The 24,455-nt window shown below is 38.1% G+C and overlaps 3 protein-coding genes across 3 annotated transcripts; all 3 read left to right on the top strand.

Moving 5' to 3' along the window:
• Nucleotides 1-235: 235 nt before the first annotated feature.
• Nucleotides 236-9,743, top strand: LOC126590708 (UDP-glycosyltransferase 87A1-like). The gene is made up of 2 exons (XM_050256202.1): nt 236-925; nt 8,631-9,743. Exons 1-2 carry the CDS (start codon nt 433-435, stop codon nt 9,512-9,514), a joined length of 1,377 nt encoding a protein of 458 aa, XP_050112159.1. The 5' UTR covers nt 236-432; the 3' UTR covers nt 9,515-9,743.
• A 3,199-nt stretch (nt 9,744-12,942) lies between these two features.
• On the top strand, nt 12,943-16,591 carry LOC126590704 (UDP-glycosyltransferase 87A1-like). Its single transcript, XM_050256198.1, has 3 exons — nt 12,943-13,439; nt 14,921-15,421; nt 15,505-16,591. The coding sequence occupies exons 1-3, from the start codon at nt 12,983-12,985 to the stop codon at nt 16,422-16,424; spliced, it is 1,878 nt and encodes a 625-aa protein (XP_050112155.1). The 5' UTR covers nt 12,943-12,982; the 3' UTR covers nt 16,425-16,591.
• Nucleotides 16,592-17,841: 1,250 nt separating this feature from the next.
• LOC126590710 (UDP-glycosyltransferase 87A1-like) lies at nt 17,842-20,745 on the top strand. The gene is made up of 2 exons (XM_050256204.1): nt 17,842-18,523; nt 19,492-20,745. Exons 1-2 carry the CDS (start codon nt 18,031-18,033, stop codon nt 20,364-20,366), a joined length of 1,368 nt encoding a protein of 455 aa, XP_050112161.1. The 5' UTR covers nt 17,842-18,030; the 3' UTR covers nt 20,367-20,745.
• The last annotated feature ends 3,710 nt before the right edge of the window (nt 20,746-24,455 follow it).

Below are 24,455 nucleotides of genomic sequence, written 5' to 3'. Positions count from 1 at the left end.
AAAATTCCTTTTATATACTTTTGAAAAAGATTAATGGAAAGAGATCATCTTCGGATCCATTTCTTATAATCCATCAAGTTCGGGAATCCGGATTGTTGAAATTTGATTCAACGACTAAAGTTAATATAACTTTTAAATTGGGCCCCTGTTTGTAGCCGTAAAATCAAATTTCAACAGCCTGAATTTTTGAATTTGGTGGATTATGAAGAAAGAATCAGGAGAATCGCTTTCCAAGATTAATTGGACAAAGCGTCAATCACAAATACTTTTTACACACTTGTTACACTCATGGCGACCATGAGGGTATTTTTGTCTTCAAAGAGTTTCACGCAAGCAGCTCCCCATGACCCTTCAGTCAACTTGCATATTATACATAAGAAGGGATGGCAATAGCTCCAAAGCTTCAATATTCAATCTTCATACAAGGGAGAAATGGGCACAGGGGAAGCTGAGCCAATCACAGTCTGCCACGTGGTGGCTTTGCCCACTCCTGGAAGAGGCCACATCAACCCCATGATGAACCTCTGCAAGCTACTATCTTCAAAAAACCCTCAACTGCTCATCACCTTCGTCGTCACCGAAGAGTGGCACGGGCTGATCGAGTCCGACCCAAAACCCGACAACATCCGATTAGCCACCATACCTAACGTCCTACCCTCAGAGCACGGTCGCGCGAACCACTTTGCCGCGTTTGCGGAAGCTGTGTGGACCAAGCTGGAAGCTCCGGTTGAGCAGCTTATGGATGGGCTCGAGCAGCCGGTGACCGCCATAGTTGCTGATACCTTCCTTGTTTGGGCTTTGAGGATCGGGATTAGGAGGAATATTCCGGTGGCTTCGCTTTGGACCCAGTCGCCGACGATGTTCTCATTGTTGCATCACTTTGAGCTGTTCAAAGAAAATGGCCACTCCCCTCTCGATGTCTCAGGTGCGTGAACAATTACCACGATCATTAGTGGAGTATGTTCTAAAGTTACTTTATAGTGTCTTATAATTCAATATTTAATCAGATTTTCTTAATAAAAGATATAATAACTAAGACTTTCTTAATAAAAGATATAATAACTAAGACTGATTACAAAATCTAGAATATAAATAACTGAAAATCTGACTTAACCCTTCAAATTCAAATTTTTTCATATAAAACCCAACATAATTTTTTTACACAAAAAAAAAAAAAAATTCCAGTGACTAGGATCCACCTAAGTGAATTCATTAATTACATATTACTTTACACATTTTACATTTTTAGATGCCTAAAATACCCCTATTGCATATTTGATGTGCACAATTAATTCTATGCAGATTGTAAGGAGAGAGTTAATAATTTTGCAAAAAGAAAAATAAGACATTAATGTTAAAAAATTCATTGCATATTAATATCAAATATTGAATTGTTGGCTTAATTCTATGTATCTGGCATTATGAGTTCATATATATATATTTTTACAAAAAAAAAAAAAAAACCTAATATATGTAATAATACATAAAAAAAAAAAAGTAATTTACCTACCATATACAAAAATGTTATTTGATTCAAAATGTGTATATATATATATGTGTGTGTGTGTGTGTGTTTATATAATTAGACCATATTAATTTACCTACCTACTATTGGAAATGTTCATTTCCAATTATGCAAGATATTGTATACCAACAACAAAATATTGCATAAACTTAGGAATTGGATCATGCTTTTGATTTTATCTTTTACCTACAAACAATCATATACATATTACTTTATATATTTTTACCAAAAAACGTCCCTAATAGGCTAATATATGTAATAATACATGAAAAATAATTTACCTACCATGTATACAAAAATGTTATTTGATTCAAAATATATAATCTAGGTTTTCTCAAAATATATATATATATAATCTAGGTGTAGTATATATATATTTTTATATAATTGGAACAAATTAATTTACCTACCTACAAATTAATTTCCAATAATTTACCTACAAAAAATTATACCCCGTGTGTAATATAATATCTTTTTTTTTCACTAATACATGGAGAATAATTTACCCATAACAAGAAGAAATATAATTTGATGTATTATATTGAAAAATATTATGTCATACCTGTTGACTTTTGTATTTTAGGTAGGATCCCTAATTGATATGTAATCCCATGTAATCACTTGTAATTAGTTTTCTTTCCTTTTATGTTAGGGTTGTACACCTATAAGTTCCTCTTATTGAGAAGAATATATTATTATTCAAAGCATTCTCTTCTTGGCATCAGAGCCAGGTCGGAAAAAAAAAGAAAAAAATTACCCCATAGCTGTGATAGCACTGTTGCGGCTCAGCCGTGTGTGGTGCGTCGACCTCGATCAGCGAGCGACTGTTGTCGTTGCTACCCTCTCTGAATTAGAAACGAACAGCGAGCGACGCCGTCGTTGCTGATTCGAATTCATCGAATCGTTTGACTCTCTGTTGTGTGACACGACAGACCAATTGGCCTATTTGCTTCTGATTTGATCTGAAGCCGTGAAAAATTGAAGCTTCTTGGGCTTGGTTTGCTTGGAAATTTGGGCTTTATCAATCACCGAGTGACGTATTGATTGAAGTTGCTTGGGAATGGCAGTCTGGACTTGTGATTCTGCTAATACAGGTAACAATGGTAAGGCTTTAAAGGTTTCTACCTCTGTTACGAATAATACATGGATAATTGATTCTGGTGCTACTGAACATATGACTTGTGATTCTAGACAGGTAGAAACCCTAAAACCATCCACCAAAACTGTCGTCAGTGTCGCCAATGGTAATCCTGCCCCTGTTATCGGGGAAGGAACCGTCTCCCTTTCAGATACCCTTAGTCTTGATACCGTACTTGTTGTGCCTTCTCTTGACTATAATTTATTATCTGTTGCTCAAATAACTGTCGTCCTGCATTGCCTTGTGATTTTTTGGCCTTCTTTTTGTGTTTTTAAGGATATTCGGACTCGCAAGACGATTGGTTATGGTATTAGGAAAGGGAAGCTCTACTACTTGGAGCTGACATCAAACAGTTCTCGAATGTTGACTCAAGCTCTTGCAGTGGAAGGAAATCCGGGGGATAGGAATAAAGCTTCGGAGGTTTGGTTGTGGCATCGTCGACTTGGACATGCTTCTTTCGGCTATCTACGGAGGTTGTTTCCTAGCCTCTTTGGTAAGCATGATGTTTCTAGCTTTAAATGTGGTGTTTGTGAACTAGCTAAAAGTCATCGTGCTTCGTTTCCATCCAGTTTGAATAAAAGTTCTGTTCCATTTATGATAATTCGTTCTGATGTTTGGGGTCCATCTAAAACTGCTACATTTAGTGGTGCTCATTGGTTCGTTACTTTTATTGATGACTGCACACGTATGACTTGGGTTTGTTTGATGAAATCCAAAGGTGAAGTTACTTCTTTGTTTCAATAGTTTTACAAAATGGTACAAGTACAATATAAGTCACAAATACAGGTTCTCAGGAGTGATAATGGTGGCGAATATGTTAACTCTGAACTTCGTGCCTTTCTTGATCATTATGGGATTGTTCATCAAACTACATGTCCATATACTCCACAACAAAATGGGGTTGCCGAACGCAAGAACCGTCAGCTTCTGGAGGTTGTTCGTGCTTCCTTACTCGAGGCTCGTCTCCCGTTATCCTATTGGGGAGAAGCTTTCACCTCAGCTGCGTATCTTATTAATCGTGTTCCATCCCGATCGGTTGATTTTCAGACACCCCTTCAGGCACTTTCTTCACATGTTGATGCTCCTGTAGTCCCTAATCTTCCACCTCATGTGTTTGGTTGTGTGGCATTCGTTCATCTTCAGAAACAACAACGAAGTAAGCTTGAACCTCGAGCCTTACGATATGTGTTTGTGGGGTATGCATCAAGGCAGAAAGGATACCGTTGTTATCACCCACCGACGAATAAGTTGTTTGTCACTATGGATGTTGCGTTTCATGAGAATGATATGTACTTTGCCAATCCCGAGTTTTCACTTCAGGGGGAGAATCAGAAAAAAGTTCAAACTCTTGATTATACTATTTCAGATATAGATAGAGTGAATGATTTGGATTTAAGTGGTGATGTCTTGGAAATAAGTGGTGATCATTCACACGAAAATAATGATGTGAATGAATTGGAATTAAGTGGTAATGTCTTGGAGACAAGTGGTGATCATTCACATGGAAACAATGTTGAAAACCTTGAAAGGGACGAGTCGACATCGCCAGATAACTCACTGCCTGATAGCTCACTGCCAGTTTCCTCACCACCGGACAGCCCTGTGTCGCCAGCTACCTCACAGTCGATCTTGAGTCCCAATAACCATAATCAATCGTCTTCGATCCCGGATGCACCACCACCACGTCGTCTCCCTGATCGCGTCAACCGAGGTATTCCTAAACTTACTCATGAAGCCGACCCTAAATGCAAAACTAGGTATCCAGTGAGTAAGCCCAACCCTGAGTCTAATGTGTTATACTCGTTAAGTAATTATGTGTCTACCAGTCACCTGTCAGAATCAAATAAGTCGTTTGTGCATCAATTATCTACTGTATCTATTCCTAACAGTGTGCAGGAGGCTTTAACTGATCCACGTTGGCAAGTAGCAATGAATGAAGAGTTGAAGTCTTTGAAGAAGAATGCTACCTGGGAAATCACAGATTTGCCAGCAGGTAAGAAACCTGTGGGATGCAAATGGGTCTATACTGTGAAATATAAAGCAGATGGGACGGTGGATCGTTTCAAGGCAAGACTGGTAGCAAAAGGATACACTCAAAAATATGGAATCGACTACACATATACATTTTCACCTGTAGCCAAGATCAACACAGTTCGTGTTTTGTTGTCATTGGCTGCAAATCTTAATTGGCATTTACAACAGTTCGATGTGAAGAACGCCTTCTTGCATGGAGACTTGACAGAAGAGATTTATATGGATCTTCCACCGGGATGTAATGCTTCAGATAAATACAAAAGAAAAGTGTGCAGGTTGAAGAAATCCTTGTATGGCTTGAAGCAGTCTCCTCGAGCATGGTTCGGAAGATTCACAAAATCTATGAGAGCATTCGGTTACATACAAAGTAACTCTGATCATACTTTGTTCCTGAAAAGACAGAATGGGAAGCTTACTGCACTTATTGTGTATGTAGACGATATGGTGGTAACAGGTAATGATCCGGAAGAACGTGGGGCCTTGCAAAGATACCTGTCTACAGAATTTGAAATGAAGGACCTTGGATCCCTGAAATATTTTTTAGGGATTGAGGTGTCGAGAAACAGTTCTGGAATTTTCTTGTCTCAGAGGAAGTATATTATTGATTTGTTGCACGAAACTGGCATGTCAGCTTGTCAGCCAGTAGCTACACCATTAGAAGAAGGATTGAAGCTTAGTGTTTATCCTAATCAAGTACCAGTTGACAAAGGAAGATACCAAAGGTTAGTAGGCCGTTTGATGTATTTGGCACACACAAGACCGGACCTTGCTTATGCCTTGAGTGTAGTGAGTCAATACATGCATGATCCTGGAGAACAACATATGAATGCCGTGATGAGAATATTGCGATATTTGAAGGGAAGTCCGGGCAAAGGAATTTTGTTTAAGAGGAATAATCACTTTAGTGTTGAAGGTTATACTGATGCAGACTGGGCAGGTTCCATTGATGATAGATGCTCAACATCAGGTTACTTTACGTTTGTTGGGGGTAACTTGGTTACATGGAGAAATAAGAAACAGAATGTGGTTGCCCGTTCCAGTGCAGAAGCAGAATACAAAGGTATGGCTTTGGGGATTTGTGAAATTTTGTGGCTTAAGCTTCTGTTAAGCGATTTGGGTATACAACATGATCAGCCCATGAAATTATTTTGTGATAATAAAGTTGCTCGTGACATTGCACATAATCCGGTACAACATGATAGAACAAAGCATGTTGAAGTTGATCGGTTCTTCATCAAAGAAAAATTGGAAAGGAAAATAATTGAAGTACCGGCGATAAGAACAGAAGATCAGTTGGCAGATATCCTCACAAAAGCTGTTTCGAGTCACAAGTTTTCAAGTTTCTTACACAGGTTGGGCATGAGCGACATATATGCACCAACTTGAGGGAGAGTGTTGACTTTTGTATTTTAGGTAGGATCCCTAATTGATATGTAATCCCATGTAATCACTTGTAATTAGTTTTCTTTCCTTTTATGTTAGGGTTGTACCCCTATAAGTTCCTCTTATTGAGAAGAATATATTATTATTCAAAGCATTCTCTTCTATACCTATATTTATACAACAATAAAACGTGCCTAATATATGTAACAATACATGAAAAATAATTTACGCACAAGTTAGAGAAGTGTTATTTGATTCAAAATATATAATACAAATTTAGTATACTTTTTTTTAGTAATTGGAGCAAATTAATTTACTTCCCAATTAATGCAAAATATATATATCACAAAAAAGGTAAACTTTTGGTATCATATGGATACAATTAGTGCAATACAACATTATATATATTTTATTTCACTTTTTTCTACAACTTTTAATTTGGAATAAATTTAGGGATTTGAGAAAGTGGCATGAGTGTAAATAAATTGTATTAGTAGGTCAATAGTGTTCCGATATGGCTGCAGATTTTAAATTTGGGTTTTTATTGGACGTTTATATGTAGATGTATTTTTATCTAGGAATCATGAATTGTAAGGGCCAAAATTTAAAGCACTGTAAAAATTGCTCTTCTTATTTTGTGTTCATCAAGCATCTGGACTCTCATCTCATTCTTGTAACTATTTTCTGTATACGGGAATGCAACCTGGTACAACAAGTTGCCCATGAATAACAACAACGGTTGAATGAACTGATTTTTTTTGGGGGGGGGGGGGGGGGTTAATCCATATTGGACTATGTACATATCTTCAAGAATGAGAATCAAACAATGGGTGTTCTAGAAAAGAGTATGTATGATGTGCTATACATTGAATATATCATTGACGAATAATCTATGGCACAACGTGTATAGGAGATGCTTATCCATGCCTACGTAGACGAACGGTGTGTATGAGAGAAATAGAAACAGTCAGAGAGAAGTCCCTTGATAAATACCAAGGCTATAGTATTTTATAGAGACCTTGAGAGTAATTCCCATTAAATCAAGAGACTATCTATGAGGGAATCTAGGGTAAGATACCCAATTCTTCCAAGATTATGATTACATTGTCTAATCTATAGATATCCTAATTTTACACGAATTAGGGTTTTCTTTACTTGCCAGACAAGTAATATCTTCAATGGCCTTAGAGCTAATGGAGTCGTCCCACACTGCCATAGCATGTGGTGGTTTGACTTGGAATACCCATGTAGCTTCCATCTTACTTTGAGAGATTTTCGTTCAGTCTAACCATCCTGAGTGCCACGTGTCAAAAATGTAGAAAATAATGGTCCCACAAATACCCTAACTATGCTTCCAAAATGTGCTCCGCTTGAGTATGGATAGCACAATGGACCATGAGCGAATCCTTCCAAAATGACCTTTCTAGAATGTGAATTGAAATGACCTTTGAATTGCTTGTTGATCTGGAGCTAACCAAGTCCAGCTAGTCCTACTTGTTTGTCTCTAAAAAATTTGATATTCCTGAGTTCTGAACCATATTTTAGACCTCTAGTCAAACTTCTGAATTCTTAGTTGAAAAGCTGGATGTAGGGCAAAATGCGCCACTTACCTCTAGAATGACTTAGATGCCTTAGGAGATGCTTTTCTAAGTTTATTTCACTCAAGTCTTTAATCACGTTAGAGTAAAATACTTAAAACTTTTCTTCCTTTGCTTCTTTTTCGTGTAATATAACTTTAACTCGCCAATCTTTCCAGAGTAAACTATACTCGGAGTTACGCAACATAGTCAAACACGAATAAGTTTGTTGGTCAGGGCTTTTATTCGCCCTTGATAACACTGCAGCCGAAAAATATTAAACTTAATGTTTATAGAGATTTCTAACATTAATATTAATAGTATAGTAATTGAACCATGACACCAGTTCAGCTAAATTTATAATGAATTTTACCATGACCTTATCAATTTAATATGCCTTGGTCTTTAATTTGTCTCTACAATATGGTATAATACACATTAGATTCTTCTTTAGCCTCAGACACTATAATATATTTATTCATATACTTCTTAAGACACTTGTTGTCTAATAAGTGCACAACATAAAATTGGTAACCAGAAATAATTGCATAAAGCCTTTCTCTAATTTATAAAGAAGCTGATGCATTTGCGAGCTTTACACATTCTTATGAAAAATTTGTATTGGTTAATTTAGTAATTTTCAACTGTAACATAGCATGATATCATTTATAATATGTATGCTCTTTTAGGATCTACCCAAGGAGAATTTTTGTGTATTGGAAACACGGCCAGGTACACCAAACGTCATAATATCTGTTTGGAGACCTGAAAAAAAAATACGAACTTCTAATACATTTTATGTACCGGACCGTGTTCCTGGCACACTAAAAAGTCTCTCATAAATTTATAACGAGTATTCTTGGTGCAATTTTATGTTTTTGTTAAAGAAGAAGCAATTTTTCTTGCTTGATATACAATATAATAATGTTGTACAACGTAAAATTTTATATTCAATGTGATGTGAAAATTACAGAGCATGGAGATGAGATAATAGAATACATTCCTGGAGTCAGCGCCACATGCATTGCAGATCTACCCGCAAAGTTTTTTGTAGACGATCCAAAAGCCCTCCAGAAGCCCCTTGAAGCAGTTTCTCAGGTAGTAGAAGCACAGTATCTTTTGTTTAGTTCAGTCTATGAGCTTGATCCGCAAGCCTTTGAAGCCATCAAAGCCAAGTTTGCTTTCGCTATCTACCCTATTGGCCCAAGCATACCTCACTTTGAACTTTCAAAAACACTTACCACTAATCAAAACGACATCGATTATCTGCATTGGCTAGATTCTCAACCCAAAAAGTCTGTTTTGTACATCTCCATGGGAAGTTTCCTCTCAGTTTCGAAATCCCAAATGGATGAAATTGTTGCTGGGGTGAAAAGTAGTGGTGTTAGGGTTTTTTGGGTGGCTCGTGGAGATACTTGTGAGTTGAGAGATTGTGTTGGTGATTTGGGTTTGGTGGTGCCTTGGTGTGACCAATTGAGGGCTTTGTGTCACGATTCGATTGGCGGGTTTTGGTCACATTGTGGCTGGAATTCAACTTTGGAAGCTGTTTATGCTGGTCTTCCAATTCTTACTTTCCCTATACTTTGGGATCAAGTTCCTAACGGTAAGCAGATTGTGGAAGATTGGAGGATTGGATACCGGGTGAAGAAGAAGGCGGGGGTCGAACTTGTTGTGAGTAGCGAGGAAATTGCAGAACTTGTGAAGAAGTTTATGGATGTGGAAAGCGAGGAGGGGAAGGATTTGAGGGAAAGAGCTAAACAACTTCAAGAGATTTGTCGAGGTGCAATAGCTAATGGTGGCTCATCTGATAGAAACCTTGATGCTTTTCTTAAGGATATTTCACAAGGACATAATTAATTGCGTGCCATTATGCTGAGGAATGTGGTAGCTGCTACACATGCTTGCTTGCTGTTCAAGACAATTGTAATATACAAAATTATAACTGGAGGTATCAATATGAATGAGGAGTTTATTTTCTTTTTGCAGTTGGGTTGTGATATATGTAATAAGAAATATCTTGGGTGAATGTCTATCGATAGTTGAATTTTTTTGCTAACGCTATTATAAACTCAAGATATTCTATTCATGATATTCATATTTAGAATAAGTCCTTAGCTACTGCTATTAGAAACGCTTTCTTATTTGATTGTACTCAGAACAGATGTATTAAAGGTCTTACTCTTGAATGTTTTATTTCCTATAAAAAATGCATCGAAAAAACAATGAATTTGTACAAATACGTGTAACACAAACTAGATTTGTGCATGTCGTGGAAGTGAAATTAATCCACGAACAAATAAATTCTATTATTTGGTTAAAAATTGAAATCAAATTTTATCCCTTGTGGATTTTTCAATTAAATATAGTGATAGAATACCCTAAATATAACCACGTGAGCAAACTATTCCTTCATCAAAGTGCTTATTCTTCTTTCATGACTTTAATCCTTTTTAAATCCTCATTAGAAAAGTGCATGATAATCAGGGCCGGTCCAGAGATTTTTGAGGTCCGGGGCGATGCAAAAAAAAGTGGCCTAACTTCATATAAGAAAATTATTTATTTTCACACGTAAGACATTGATAAAATTATACTTAGAAAAGCACTTCAAACTCAATAATTTAGAAACACAAAAAGACTAATTTATTTTGTATTGAGAGAAGAAAACCAAACAACTTTGGGCTTATAAGTAGATAGATGATGAATTTTGTTTTCCATTTGAACTTTGAAAGTGTTTTTGTATAAATCATGAGGTGTTTTTTCTTATTTACTAACCTTGTCAATATGGGACTAAAAAAATAATGATGTTTTCGAGTCTTTAATTGATATGTATTAGTAATGAATGGGCATTAAATTAAATATTTTGATAACATGTCATATAATTTACAAATTTGCGCTAAAAATTTGGTCTACGTATTACTCATTGTTGAAGATTAGACTTGAATTGAAACGAATATTTAAAAATAACAACCCACATAGCTACTAGTTAGTAACTAAAAATAAATTAACAACCAAACAAAAAATAAATTAACAACCAAACAAAAATTTGTAAAAATTGAAAAAAATAAACATGCACATAGCGTTTCGAACTTAGGACCTCTTGTTAATTTTAAACAAAAAAAATCATTGCTTCTAATTAAACTTCTTGATCCTTTAATCAAATTTTATAAATTTATACTCTTATGAAAAGAAATTTGTAAAAATTAGAAAGTAAATAAGCACATGTGGTGTTTTGAACTCAAGACCACTCATTATTTTCAAATGACCAAACCACCTCTTCTACTTATATTTCTGTGTCATTGAACCAAGTTTTATAAATTTATACTCTTATGAAAACATATATAAATATATCACCCTAATAATTTTGGTGCCCCTAATATTTTTGGGCCCCGGATGGTTGACCTGCTTACACTGGGCCTGGGCCGACCTTGATGATAATTTGATGACATTTTTTAATTTGATAAGAAAATCTAGAACTTTAGTGTCGTAACTGTCTTATCCGCCACTATATTATATTAAACCGACACCACCTATTGACACTATAAGGCCCTTTTGTAGTAGTGATCATCTGGAGAATGAAGCTAGATGATCAACGAAATGGTTAACATCTTTACTTTAGAAACGTTGAGGAGCGCCTGTATAAATTGAACATACAATATACCCAAAATTTAACCACGTGAGCAAACTATTCCTTTCACATTGTACCACATGTATTTGATTTTTGTTATCCATGAAATAGTTTTCTACGCTGCTTATGTTTCTAGTAGTACTAATGGCCATAAAATTTCACTTTAGATAAAATGGCCAATACCCCAATCAATGGTGCCGCCCTAGTCCGTAAGGAGAGTCACAGGGTACAATACCTTTTAGTACTCATACAAAAAAGTGCTCATTCTTCATTCATGACTTTAATCCTTTTTTAATCTTCATAAAAAATGCATAGTAATTTGATGAAATATTTTAATATGATAAGATTAGAACTATTTGATGAAATATTTTAATATGATAAGAAGATAATTTTTCTTTTTCTTTTTAGTACAACGATATATTTTACACTAAGAGAATGGGGAGTTGGGCTAAGCCACATAATGGGCAACTTAATTTGGTATCAAATTTATCATCCACGAGATTCGAACCTAAGACATCTGACTTACAAGTAAAGAGGAATATCATCAGACCGTAGTACTGAGTAGCGATAAGAGTAGAACTTAAAGGCAATTGTTTTGAGAAGGAAGCAGGAAGACCGTCAAAAGAGTTTAAAAAAATTACTTTGGAGACATTGAGGAGCGCCGAACGTAAATTGGACATACAGTAACGAATTTTAAAAGATGCTAGGCACTAATCGGGCAGCGAGAAGCGGCCTAGCGCCTAGGTGGCTAGATGGGTCCTAGGTGGATTTATGTTAATTTAATATAAAATTTAAATTTATTATATAAATAATATATATGTCATGTTAGGGTTTTTAATATAAATGGTCTTAAAAAGAAAAGGAATAATAAAACAATACAAAAATATGTAAAAAATAAAAAATGATGATTGATTTGGATGAGAAAAGAAACAAAAGAATCTTGACCCAACAAAAAAAAGAAGAAATAAAAGAACATAAAATAGTATGGTGGGACCATAAATTCCTAATTCGTCCATTTAAATTGAAAAAAATGGTGGTTCCCACCAGTCATCTTCTTCCTCGTGACTCTGCAACACAGCTTTTCCAGATTCGAAATTTTTCCTGGTTTTGGTGTCTTCAGATATATGGCCGACTAGAGTCCGCCTGGCCCCATCCAACCCCACGCAGACCTGCATAGCTCTGCCTAGACCCGCCTAATCCCGCCCAACGTCTGTCTAATACTTTCTCCGATTTTGCAACCGATTAAGACTTAATCACGGCGGTTGGTCTCCGCCTAGCGCCTAGGCCGATTTTTAGAACAGGGAGTGACATGATCATTCTAATTAAAAACCATCAAAACCCTCTTCAAATAACTAGTGAAAAATGAGAGCAGAAACTCAAAAAAGAATAAACGATTTAGAATTTGGTTGAAGTTTTATTAAAAGAAAATGTTATTGATACACTTATGATTACCTCTCACGTATCTTTGTTAATCTTTTGTTATTGATTTTTTTTTTCAATTCATTCAATCTTCATTGATTTTTTTTTTTTCAATTCATTCAATCTCACGGTCATTAAGAGAAGTGTGTATGTAGTAAAATATAGTGTATGAATAACATTATCCTTATTAAAATATAGGTTCTACCTAATTTCCCCCAAAAAAAATTCGGTTAAAAGCATTTATAAAAGGTGGTGTCGTGGTGAGCACCACCTCAAGACAAATGGACGCCACCTCCGAAGTGTGCCATGTGGTGGCGATGCCGTATCCCGGCAGAGGCCACGTCAACCCCATGATCAACCTCTGCAAATTACTAGCCGCAAAGAAAAACGACATTCTAATCACCGTCGTCGTCACCGAAGAGTGGCTTGGATTCATAGGACCCGAACCGAAACCCGATAACATCCGCTTTAGCACCATCCCCAACGTCCTTCCGTCCGAGCTATTCCGCGGCGCTAACTATCCCGCTTTCTACGACGCCGTAATGACAAAGATGGGAGCTCCGGTTGAACGATTACTCGATCAAATTCAGCCTCCAGTGGCCACCATTATAGCCGACATCGAGCTTCTTTGGGCGGTTCCAGCCGGCCGCCGGAGAGATATTCCGGTGGCTTCTCTTTCGACTCCATCGGCATCGTTTTTTCATCTCCTCTTCCGGAATAGGGAGCTGAATCTGTTAGGTATGTTTGTTTTCTGTTTAGGTCGAATATGACTAGTTAAAATTACACTTTTGAGAGTGGACACAAAATGAATGATAAAATGCCTCAGAGACGAGAAACAACTTTGATGCTCAACTTTTTAAGCTAATTTCACACTTATATATGAAAATTTTTAATTTCATGACAATATGATCGCGTTTTAAGTTCATATTTTGTTCATATATGAGAAATTTAAATTCCAAGAACTTTCAAGCGACGAGAATGACACTACTTGTATAAGAAATTTTAGACTTGAACTGCATGACAATTTGACTTCTTTTTAAGTTAATTGGAACAATCGTCTTTGATTTTTGGTCTAATTAGAGCTTAGATTTCTGAACTCAAAATACGTGAGTATTTGTCTATGAATTTATAATTGGAGCTTTTGCTTTCTGAACTAAAAATCCATGAGTATTCGTACATGAATTTGTTATAATTTTGAGCAATTATACTTTTGGTTAACTCTATTAGAACTCTCATCTATGTTTTTTTCTCTTTAAATCCTTTGTTTTGGATGAAAGTTCTAATAGAGTTAGTAAAAAAGGAGCATCGCTCCGCATTATAACAAGTTCAGAGACCAATACTCACGAATTTTTAGTTCAAGATCAATACTCACTTTATTGCATGATAAATTAGAATATATAACAATATAGGTGTATGTTAAGTGAAAGAGTAATGCTAGGTAGATTAACTTTTTAGACCAAATTTGTAAATCATGTATCACTAAGTGAAAATATGCACGTTAATAAACATTTAATAATCCAATCATCAACAACCACGTCATATAATTTATAAAATTTAGAGTAAATTGTACAAATGGTCCCTCAACTTTAATCAAATTGGAGCAATGGTCCCTCAACTAAAAATCCATTACCTTTGGTCCCTCAACTTATCAAAACGTGCAGCTATGGTCAATCAACTAAAAATCCATTACCATTGGTCCCTGAACTTTAATTCAAGTGGAGAAATGGTCCTTTAACTTTAATCCAATTGTAGCAATTGTCCTTCCAATATAACTCGTTTTGACAAATTTTTTGACATAGTTGACGAAAAGAACCATAATTATACACTTTGATGAGTTAAGGGACCCTAATTATATAAATGGTCATTCCAAAGTAGCTTATTTTGACAAAATTTTGACAAAATTGATGAAAAGGACTATAGCTACACATTTTGATAAGTTGAGGGACCAATGGTAATGAATTTTTAGTTGAGGGATCATTGCTCCAATTTGATTAAAGTTGAGGGACCATTTGTACAATTTACTCTAAAATTTAATCTAAATAGTTGGTGTCCCTACCATTTTCCTGAGTGAAATCCTATCTTATTGTCGTATAGGTTAACATATAGGTTATATTATACATGAGTGCTTAATGGAGTCTTAAAAAATTGCCAAGTTTCTCTTCTTAAAGCCATAAGCCATAAGCCATAAGCTCATTCTCTTTATCAAACTATCAAAGTAGAACATCTAATGGATCACTTCAACGTTGACTCAACTACCGTCGGCCATGTGGCGGCGATGCCGTTCCCCGGCCGAGGCCACATCAACCCCATGATGAACCTCTGCAAGTTACTAGCTTCCAAAAACCCTCAACTCCTTGTCACCTTCATCATCACCGAAGAGTGGCTGAGCTTCATCGGCTCCGACCCAAAACCCGACAACATCCGATTCTCCACCATCCCAAACGTCATCCCCGCCGAGCGGCTAAAAGCCGCCGACTTCCCTGGCTTCTACGAAGCTGTCATGACCAAGATGGAAGCTCCCTTCGAGCTCCTCCTCAGCCAGCTCGACCCGCCGGCCACAGCCGTCATAGCTGATATAGAGGTCCGGTGGGGAGTCGGGGTTGGGATTCGGAGGAATATTCCGGTGGCCTTGCTGTGGACTATGCCAGCCACCTTCTTGTCAATGCTGCACCGTTTCAATATTTTCTCACAAAACAAGGACATCCCACTTGAATGTTTTGGTAAGTAAATATTTTGCATATATATTTATATAACACAAATTGAAATTAATATGGAAATTGGGTTTTCTGTTTATATGTGATAGATTCTGGAGACCAAATTCCAGGGATTTCTTCATCTGATTTAGCAGACCTTGGAGAAGTGTTTCGAAGAACCGACCCGAAAGTCATGAAGCTTGCTGTGGAATGCATTTCATGGGTTCCAAAAGCTCAGTGTCTTCTGTTCACTTCATTTCATGAGCTCGAACCTGAAACCTTCCACTCTTTACAGGCGGAATTCCCATTCCCTGTGTACCCCATTGGTCCTGCCATACCTTACTTGGAGCTTGGAAAGAATTCCTCTGTGTCAGTTGGTGACAATGGCATTGACTATATGAAATGGCTTGATTCCCAACCAATAGCCTCTGTCTTGTACATCTCATTGGGGAGTTTTCTTTCGGTTTCAAACATGCAGATGGATGAAATCGCAGCCGGGCTGAAGCGTAGCGGGGTTCGGTTCTTGTGGGTTGCGCGGGGAGAGGCGGCTCGATTGAGTGAGAGCTACAGTGGTAGTGATGGTACGGGGTTGGTGGTGCCATGGTGTGAGCAACTTAAAGTGTTGTGCCATTCTTCTGTGGGTGGTTTTTGGTCACATTGTGGATGGAATTCGACTTTAGAAGCTGTTTTCGCCGGTGTCCCAATGCTTACTTTTCCTCTTTTTCTCGATCAAATTCCAAACAGCCGGCAAATAGTTGAAGGGTGGAAGATTGGCAGTAGGGTTAAATCAGAGGTACATGATGAAAAGTTGATGACAAGAGAAGAGGTTGCTGAGCTTGTGAAGAGATTTATGGATCCTGAAAGCAGTGATGGGATTGAAATGAGGAGAAGAGCGAAAGAGCTCGGAGATTTGTGTCACCGAGCGATTGCAAAAGGAGGTTCATCTGATACAAATCTTGATGATTTTATCAGGGATATTGGCAAAGCTACCTGCAATCTTCAAACGGAGACACAAGTTCCTTATCCATGATATATTTAACACGGCTGTGCGTGGTATATATCTACTTGGGCTTGGAGGTTCAGTATGCAAATTAGCCTTGTATCTTGTATGTAAAATAGTGTAGTATCTAAATAAGTTTCCTTCCAATGTGTGCTCTTAACTCCTTTTCTATCAAATAAAACTCAATTTTTTGTTGATGTTTCTTATGGAAGTGTTTAAAACTTGTAGTCACTTGTTCAGTGGCAGATTCATAATTCGTGGAGCACTTGGTGTTTCTATCGTCCTTTGTCGAGGTATGCTACGTAGATGTTGAGATCTACCAAGTGTTGTCGAGCGATGCATCTTGCCAATAGATATCGACGCGTCATGCAGAGTGGTATCGAGATATGACAAACATGCATTAATTAAATGGTTGACACAAAAAAATTTCATACTAGACATCTAAAGAGTCCATAGAAGACCTTCACTAGCATTTTTCCGACCTCAAGAGCGTCCGGGACCACTGGTTTCTATGTGGATCCACCCATGCACTTGTTTGCTTTAAGTGTTCATACCTGGCTCAGTATTTACTATGTGAACATGAATCACAGGTTTAATGGACAGTAAATTCAATTGAAATTTTCAAGATTTTAAAAGGGTTTTAAAAGTTTGGTAGTATAACATCTACACTATCTAACAAAGAAAAAATGAACTTGACATGCTATACATGATTGAACAAAGAAATTTGTTCACGTTCTAAGTGCTATTAGGAAGGATGGTGCACACATTCTTATTGGAGAGCTCATTCTTATTAAAGGGGAAAGATCTCCTTCCTCATTAATGCAACATCTTTCATAACATGAACGTTATAGTTGATATCGTTTATTCTCTTTATCATATTTTAAAAATTAATTTAGAAAAATACTTTAATTTAAAACTGATTTAACTATTCATACAAAACAAAGAAATTAACAATTCTTCGTGAAAAACTTATAATCGCCTTTGTTCCATCACAAGCTATTTGTTTCAGATTATACCCACATCAGTCGTCAAGCCAATAATGTTGCTCATCATCTAGTTCGTTATGCCCTTGGAGCTGTTAGTCCTTGTATTTGGTTAGATGCACCTCCCGGCTTTCTAGCCGATGCGATCTTGGAGGATGTTCATCAATTGTAATGGAGTGACCTTTGTGTTCTCCTTCTGTGCTAAAAGAGAAATTTTAAAAGGACTCTTTCCAAAAAGAGGCTTGTTATGAATTTTTTTGTCATTTTATAGTTTAAAGTCGATTTTCACTTTAACGTTGTGAAACAAAGTAAAAAATAGTTCTAAAAAATATTAAATGTTATAGAATCCATGAAAAGTCTTATTGTTGAAAAACTTCCCTAGCATTTCTTTTTGTACTAACATTGCGCAATACTATCGATTTCATTAAAAAAATAAAATAAAATAAAAAGAATATTTCTATCAAATCAAGCAAGCTTTCATAAAAAGAGAGAATTTTGATCAAATCAAGCAAGCCAAGCCAACGATGGAGTGTTGGAAACTTAATTTCAGATGTAATTGCCTTATTTCTGCTCTGTATATATCTATCTCTATATAACCACTTATAAGTTATATATAACTACAGAGTTAGGTCGTCGTCTTCTTAAACCCAGACATGAACTCCACCAAAGACCAGACAGGCCCTATCTGCCACGTGGTGGCCGTGCCGTATCCCGGTCGGGGCCACATCAACCCGATGATGAACCTCTGCAAGCTACTGACTTCACAAAAGACTGACATCCTCATCACCTTCGTCGTCACGGAGGAGTGGTTCGGTTTCATCGGATCCCAAGTCACCCCGGACAACATCCGACTCGCCACGATTCCCAACGTGGTTCCGTCGGAGCTGGTCCGCGCCGCCGACATGGACAGCTTTATCGAAGCCATCATGACCAAGATGGAGGCCCCATTCGAGCGGCTCATGGATCGCCTCGAGCCTCCGCCGAGCCTGATCGTGGCCGACACTTTCCTGCCTTGGGCGGTCCGTGTCGGGAACCGGAGGAGTATCCCGGCGGCGTCGTTTTGGCCGATGCCGGCGTCCTTTTTCTCCTTTTTCCAACATTTTCATCTTTTAGCAGAAAACGGGCACCTCCCGGTTGACTTGCTAGGTTAGTGTCTCTGTCACTTTTTTTATTTATTTATTTGATTTTTTAATTTTTATGAACGCGTGTTTGCGTTTAGATATATTTTTAAAATAATTAAAAATATTTTTGATGAAATTGTTTTTAGAACTAATATTTAGTAAAGATGTGAGGAAATTCTGAAAAAGCATTTAAAATATTTTTTAATTTCACATCAAACCTAACAATCTAATTTTGTCCACTACTAAGTTTTATCTGTGTGTTGTTAGAATGGTGAAACGATATTTTCAAGGAAGTTTTAAGATATAAATTAACAAGCTTATACATCTTAAAATGATCTTTTCACCTTTGCACATGATGTCCACATGGGTTAAATTTGAACCGGATCCCTTCTGGTTTCAAGGAATCTGAGCTCACTAATCAATAAACTCGAGTCATTGAAATTTGATTCAAATGCTACAAACAAAGAACATCTCTAAAATTATAATAATTGTAGCCGTTGTATCAAATTTCAATAATTTGTATTCATTGATTAATGAACTCAGATCCTTTTGGATCCGGAGGAGATCCAGTTCTGGTTAAATTCTCAATATTAGGATACAAAGTTCGATTTGGATTAGATCGAGCATGCTTAACCACAAAGTTCAGTTTGTACTAGGAATCTTTTTCACCGCATGGGTCACAATTTTGTGTCTTCCATTTTGTCTTTTAATTTTGCTCGCTTTTTAAGTTTTACCAGTGTGTGTCTCATGTGAAATGGTGAAACGGTCATTTCAATAGCTTCAACATCTTAAAATAACATGTTAACCCGTGCTAGCACGTGAGTTAACTTGCTCAAAATTAGGATGTAAAGTTCGATTTGGACTATATCGAGCATGCTTAAGTCTTAACAACAAAGTTCATGAGTTTGTAAGGAAGTTTTTCACCGCATGGGTCACAATTTTGTGCCCTCCATGTTGTTTTCTAATTTTTTTTGCTCTCCTGTGTGTTTATAGAGAGGGGAAATGAACGTGTGGACTACATCCCAGGTGTTTCTTCAACACGACTAGCAGACCTGCCTTTCATTAGTGGAATCTTCCCAAACATTCTCCACCACATCCTTGAAGATTTCTCATGGGTGCCTAAAGCACAATATCTCTTATTCCCCTCCATCTATGAGCTTGAACCCCAAGTCATCGACGTTTTAAGATCAATATTCTCACTGCCCATTTACACAATTGGTCCATTAATACCCTACATCAAATCTAATGATCACCCGAGTGCTGGAATCGACTATCTACAATGGCTAGATTCTCAACCTTGCAGCTCTGTTCTGTACATCTCCATGGGAAGTTTTCTTTCATTTTCAGGTGCCCAAATGGATGAGATTGCAGGCGGTTTGCGCTTGAGTAGGGTTCGGTTCATATGGGTGGCCCGTGGGGAAACGGACAGGTTAAAAGATGCTTGTGGCGACATGGGTTTGGTAGTGCCTTGGTGTGAACAATTGAGGGTTTTGTGCCATTCTAGTGTTGGTGGGTTTTTGACACATTGCGGTTGGAACTCAGTTAGGGAAGCTGTTTTTGCTGGTGTCCCGTTTCTGACCTTTCCGTTAGGTATGGATCAAGGCATGGTTAGTAAGATGATTGTGGAGGATTGGAAAGTTGGGTGGAGGTTGAGGAAGGCTGAGGACAAAAGGGACCATTTGGTGACAAGCGAGGAGATTGCTGGGCTGGCGCAGAAGTTTATGGATTTGGAGGACGATGAAGGGAGAGAAATGAGGAGAAGGGCCAGAGAACTTAAACAGATATGTCATGATGCTATTGAAGAAGGCGGATCATCTCAAACGAACATCAATGCCTTCGTTGGAGACATTTTTCAAGGCCATGCATAAGCATTGAGCACACTGAATCTTGTTGTTGCTAGTTCTCAAAAGACGGTGCAAAGCTTGTAGTGATTTGTCTTGTGCGTCGATGAAAATACAAAGTATCGGTGCAAGGGGTTGTACTTCAAGTGCATTCTCAACTATGTGGAATGTTTGCTCTAGCTTTGCCAACTGACTCCACTTAGTGAGATAAGACCTTGTTGTTGCTGTTTGTATCTGGTTTTGCACTTTCGGTTTTATTTAAGGGGCTGCTATCGGCACTCTAAAATACTCAATTGTGTTTCATCTGAGGGTGTTTCCAGTTTGGTTGGGACCCCAGTTTGTACCAAACCTGGGATCAATTGGGATCAAATTCATTTGTGGAGTAATAAAAATTGGAAACTTTCCACCTCCCATTTTCTTGAGAATTATGTTCTTATTATGTTTCATATGAGGGTGTTTCCTGTTTCACTTTGAACGGGTCTGGCACAACCAAACTGTATAAAAAGCAGTTAGGCATGGCCGCTGCAAGCTTTAAAATCCCTGGAGGACTTATTTTTAAGTTCTAGCTTCCATATATGGATACAATCAACAAGTAAGAAGGTTGCACACTGCAATTTGGTTGTATCACATCACCGGTGAGAGTGCCATCTTCTGAGTGTCGCTACCACAACTTCTAATGACAGTAGTGTTGAATTGAGCAAACGTGCAGCTAGAGAACATTTTTCTTAAGATAATAGTGAGTGTCAACTAATAGTTTTACGTATATGACAGTAACACATCCTCGTGTTGTCCGTCTAACATTTCGTTTTAAGATTTCGTGTTTATTGAGGAACTTTGCTATTAAAACAACAATTTTGCATTGTTAACAGATCAGGGAAATAAACGTGTGATGCTAACTATTCCAATGGCTAGACTCACAACCTTGTAGCTCAGTTTTTTATTCGGGAGGCAGGCCTTGAAGAAAACAATTTGAAGACCACTACCATGCTTTGGAAATAATAAAGGCTGTCTATTTTAATTACTTGGGAATTTGTTAAGTTCATCTAGATTATGGTGTCTCTTATGATGTAATACAAGCATTTGGGAGACTTGATTAATTACAAATATATTGTTTTGTGCAACTGAAGAGTATTTTCCTCCTTCTCAAATCAAGTGTTTGACTTGGTCATGTGAACGAATTCACGATTAGCGGTCGAGCGAGTTCTGTTGCCTTTGGTTGAGCGATTCCTAGGTTCTATCCCTCGTCTCTTCGAGACCCTTGCTTATTTTCCTGTATCCATTTTGTACCTTGCCATGGGAAGTTTCCTTTCAGTTTCTAGCATGCAGCCGGCTTGCGCAAGAGTGGCGTTCGGTTCATGGGGAAACCGAAAGGATAAAGGAGGTTTGTCGTGACATGGGATTGGTAGTGCCTTGCTGTGACCAATTGAGCGTTTTGTGCCATTCGAGTATTTGTGTGGGGAGGAGTGGTGTTTCTAGTCATTGTGGATGGAACTCGGTTACGGTCACCACATGGGGTTGGTAGTGCCTTGGTGTGATCAATTGAGGGTTTTGTGCCATTCGAGGGTTTTTTTTTGGGGGGGGGGGGGTGTTTTGAGTCATTGTGGATAGAACTCGGTTACGGAAGGTGTTTTTACTGGTGCTCCCTTTGTAACCTTAGCTATACTACTTGATCAAGGAATGAATAGTGTTTGTACCATACTTGACCAATCCCGAAACTACCGAGCACCGGCCAACGCTATACTGTCAAGGACCCAGAAGAGTTCCCCTCCGACCAGGAGGCCAATCACTACTCGACACGTGCACTGTTTGTACCATACTTGACCAATCCCGAAACTACCGAGCATCGGCCAACGCTATACTGTCAAGGACCCAGAAGAGTTCCCCTCCGACCAGGAGGCCAATCACTACTCGACACGTGTCAAGATTAGAAGCCAATCAGAGCGCAGCACGTGTCAACATCAAGAACCAATCATAACATGACACATGTCAATGTGACAAAGCTACAAGTTTTTCTATAAATAGGGGTCATTCCCCCACAATATTGCCTAATGCCATTTGTGTTAAATCATTCACAAGAACTCACTAAATTGAGAGCTTGATCCTTTGTACTTGTGTAAGCCCTTCACTACTAATAAGAACTCCTCTACTCCGTGGACGTAGCCAATCTGGGTGAACCACGTACATCCTGTGTTTGCTTCTCTGTCTCTATTCATTTACGTACTTATCCTCACTAGTGACCGAAACAACCAAGCGAAGGTCATAAAACCTGACACTTTCTGTATATCAACGCGTCAGACTTGTTGTGAGCTTCAAAAACTCCATTTTCTCTTGCTCAGATCAACATACTTTCTTCATCGAAGTTGTTCCTTAACTTGTGAACTACAACATATCCAAAATTGAGATCCCTCGGAGCTGTATAACTCAAGAAATGCAGGTATGATGAATGACTGGAGTTGTACTGCTCCGATGGATCACCAATTCGGATATGTTGTAGTTCACGAGCTAAGGAACAACTTTCATGAAGATGGTTTTGCGATTTGAGCCACAGAAAATGGTGTTATATTGATGAGCTACCACTCCCTCTACGTAGACACCCTCCTTGGTTTACCTAGCTCCAACACCCACATTTCCTTCAACAAGACTGCAGTAAATCAGATTGTGAGGAAAGATGGCAATCTTTCCAGCCAAAAAGGAAAGGCAAAGCAAAAGAAAATTAAACACATTGATGGCATATTATGAAAGAAGAAAAGGAAAAGTAGTAAATGATGATGAAGTGTGGGAACAACATCATGACAAATGATGTTGAGTCATGCTTTCCCCCCTCCTTGGATTCGGCTGAAAACATCCCCCTATTTGGATTCAGCTGAAAACATCCCACTCAGTCGACAAAAAAAAAAAAAAAAAAAAAAAACAAACAAACAAAAAGAAAAAGGGCCTAGGCCTCCACTTCTTTGGGCCTAACACATCTTCATAACAAAAAAAACAATATATGAAGAAAGAGCCCTGGGTTACCACTTCGAAAAGAAACAAGTGAAGTTTTCCTACTCATGACATTGACTACTAGCTAGACACCTCATTCGGCAACTCTCTTCGCCTGAAGACTTGGGGGACTCCCACCATATGCTACTGCACCTTGATACTCGGCAGTCTCACAACCACTCAGTGACTTGGATTTTTCAAGTCTCCAACCGAGAAGTTTTCCTCACTCGGGAAATTAAGGGAACACTACCTCAAACTACATGCTTCACTCACAAAGCTTCAACAATACAAGTTTCAACAAAAGCAAAAATTCAAAGAACTTTATGAAGAAGGCTTTGGTGTATTTAACACAATATGTTGAAATGAAGCAAAGCTTATTTATTAATATTTTCGATAAGCCACAAATATGTACATATACATGAGTCAAAATAAACAAACAAAAGGGAGCCTTCACAAAGGTTGCTTAGGGGAAGTCTCAGCAGTCGGTAGAGCCCCAGAAAGAGAAAGCACCGGAGGGTGGTTATCCGGAGCCTCAGTACTTGACAAAACCCCAGAAGGAGGAGGCATTGGAGGTTCATCATTTGAAGCTTCATTACCAGGTACAGCCCCAGAGGACGAAGGCAATAAATGCCTTTGGAACAAACCCACAAACCGCTGATGATCAAGTAAAACCTTACCATCAGATTCCTTCATCTGGTCAAGCTTCCTCTTCATGTTTGTAGCATAGTCATGGGCGAGCCGGTGCAACTGCTTATTCTCATGCTTGAGCCCTCTAATCTCCTGTTTGAGACTCATCACTTCAGCAGCCAATGATTCAACTTGGCGGGTTCTAGCAAATAGGCGTTGGGCCATATTAGACACAGAACCTGCACACTGAACACTAAGAGCCAGAGAGTCCTTAACAGCCAACTCATCAGACCGTTTGGAAAGTAGTCTGTTATCTTTGGGAGTGAGAAGGTTCCTGGCCACCACTGCAGCGGTCATATCATTCTTCATCACAGAATCCCCAACGGTAAGAGGACCAGTAGGGGATATGAAGGATGGGCGCCAGATGTTGTCTGGAGAAGGCGTGGCTGTCTCTTCTCCAAGGTTCAAGTCAAAACGACGGTCGGAGGGTCCAGACATTTTCAAATGTGT

Source organism: Malus sylvestris, chromosome 11 (genome assembly GCF_916048215.2).
Source record: "Malus sylvestris chromosome 11, drMalSylv7.2, whole genome shotgun sequence".
Lineage (NCBI taxonomy): Eukaryota > Viridiplantae > Streptophyta > Magnoliopsida > Rosales > Rosaceae > Malus > Malus sylvestris.
This window is presented reverse-complemented; position numbering and strand designations above follow the sequence as displayed.

Coding starts and splice junctions, on each gene's coding strand:
- LOC126590708 (XM_050256202.1), top strand. CDS start 433: ATGGGCACAGGGGAAGCTGAGCCAATCACAGTCTGCCACGTGGTGGCT. Junction 926..8,630: donor CTCCCCTCTCGATGTCTCAG/GTGCGTGAACAA, acceptor TGAAAATTACAG/AGCATGGAGATGAGATAATA.
- LOC126590704 (XM_050256198.1), top strand. CDS start 12,983: ATGGACGCCACCTCCGAAGTGTGCCATGTGGTGGCGATGCCGTATCCC. Junction 13,440..14,920: donor TAGGGAGCTGAATCTGTTAG/GTATGTTTGTTT, acceptor CTATCAAAGTAG/AACATCTAATGGATCACTTC. Junction 15,422..15,504: donor CATCCCACTTGAATGTTTTG/GTAAGTAAATAT, acceptor TATATGTGATAG/ATTCTGGAGACCAAATTCCA.
- LOC126590710 (XM_050256204.1), top strand. CDS start 18,031: ATGAACTCCACCAAAGACCAGACAGGCCCTATCTGCCACGTGGTGGCC. Junction 18,524..19,491: donor CCTCCCGGTTGACTTGCTAG/GTTAGTGTCTCT, acceptor GTGTGTTTATAG/AGAGGGGAAATGAACGTGTG.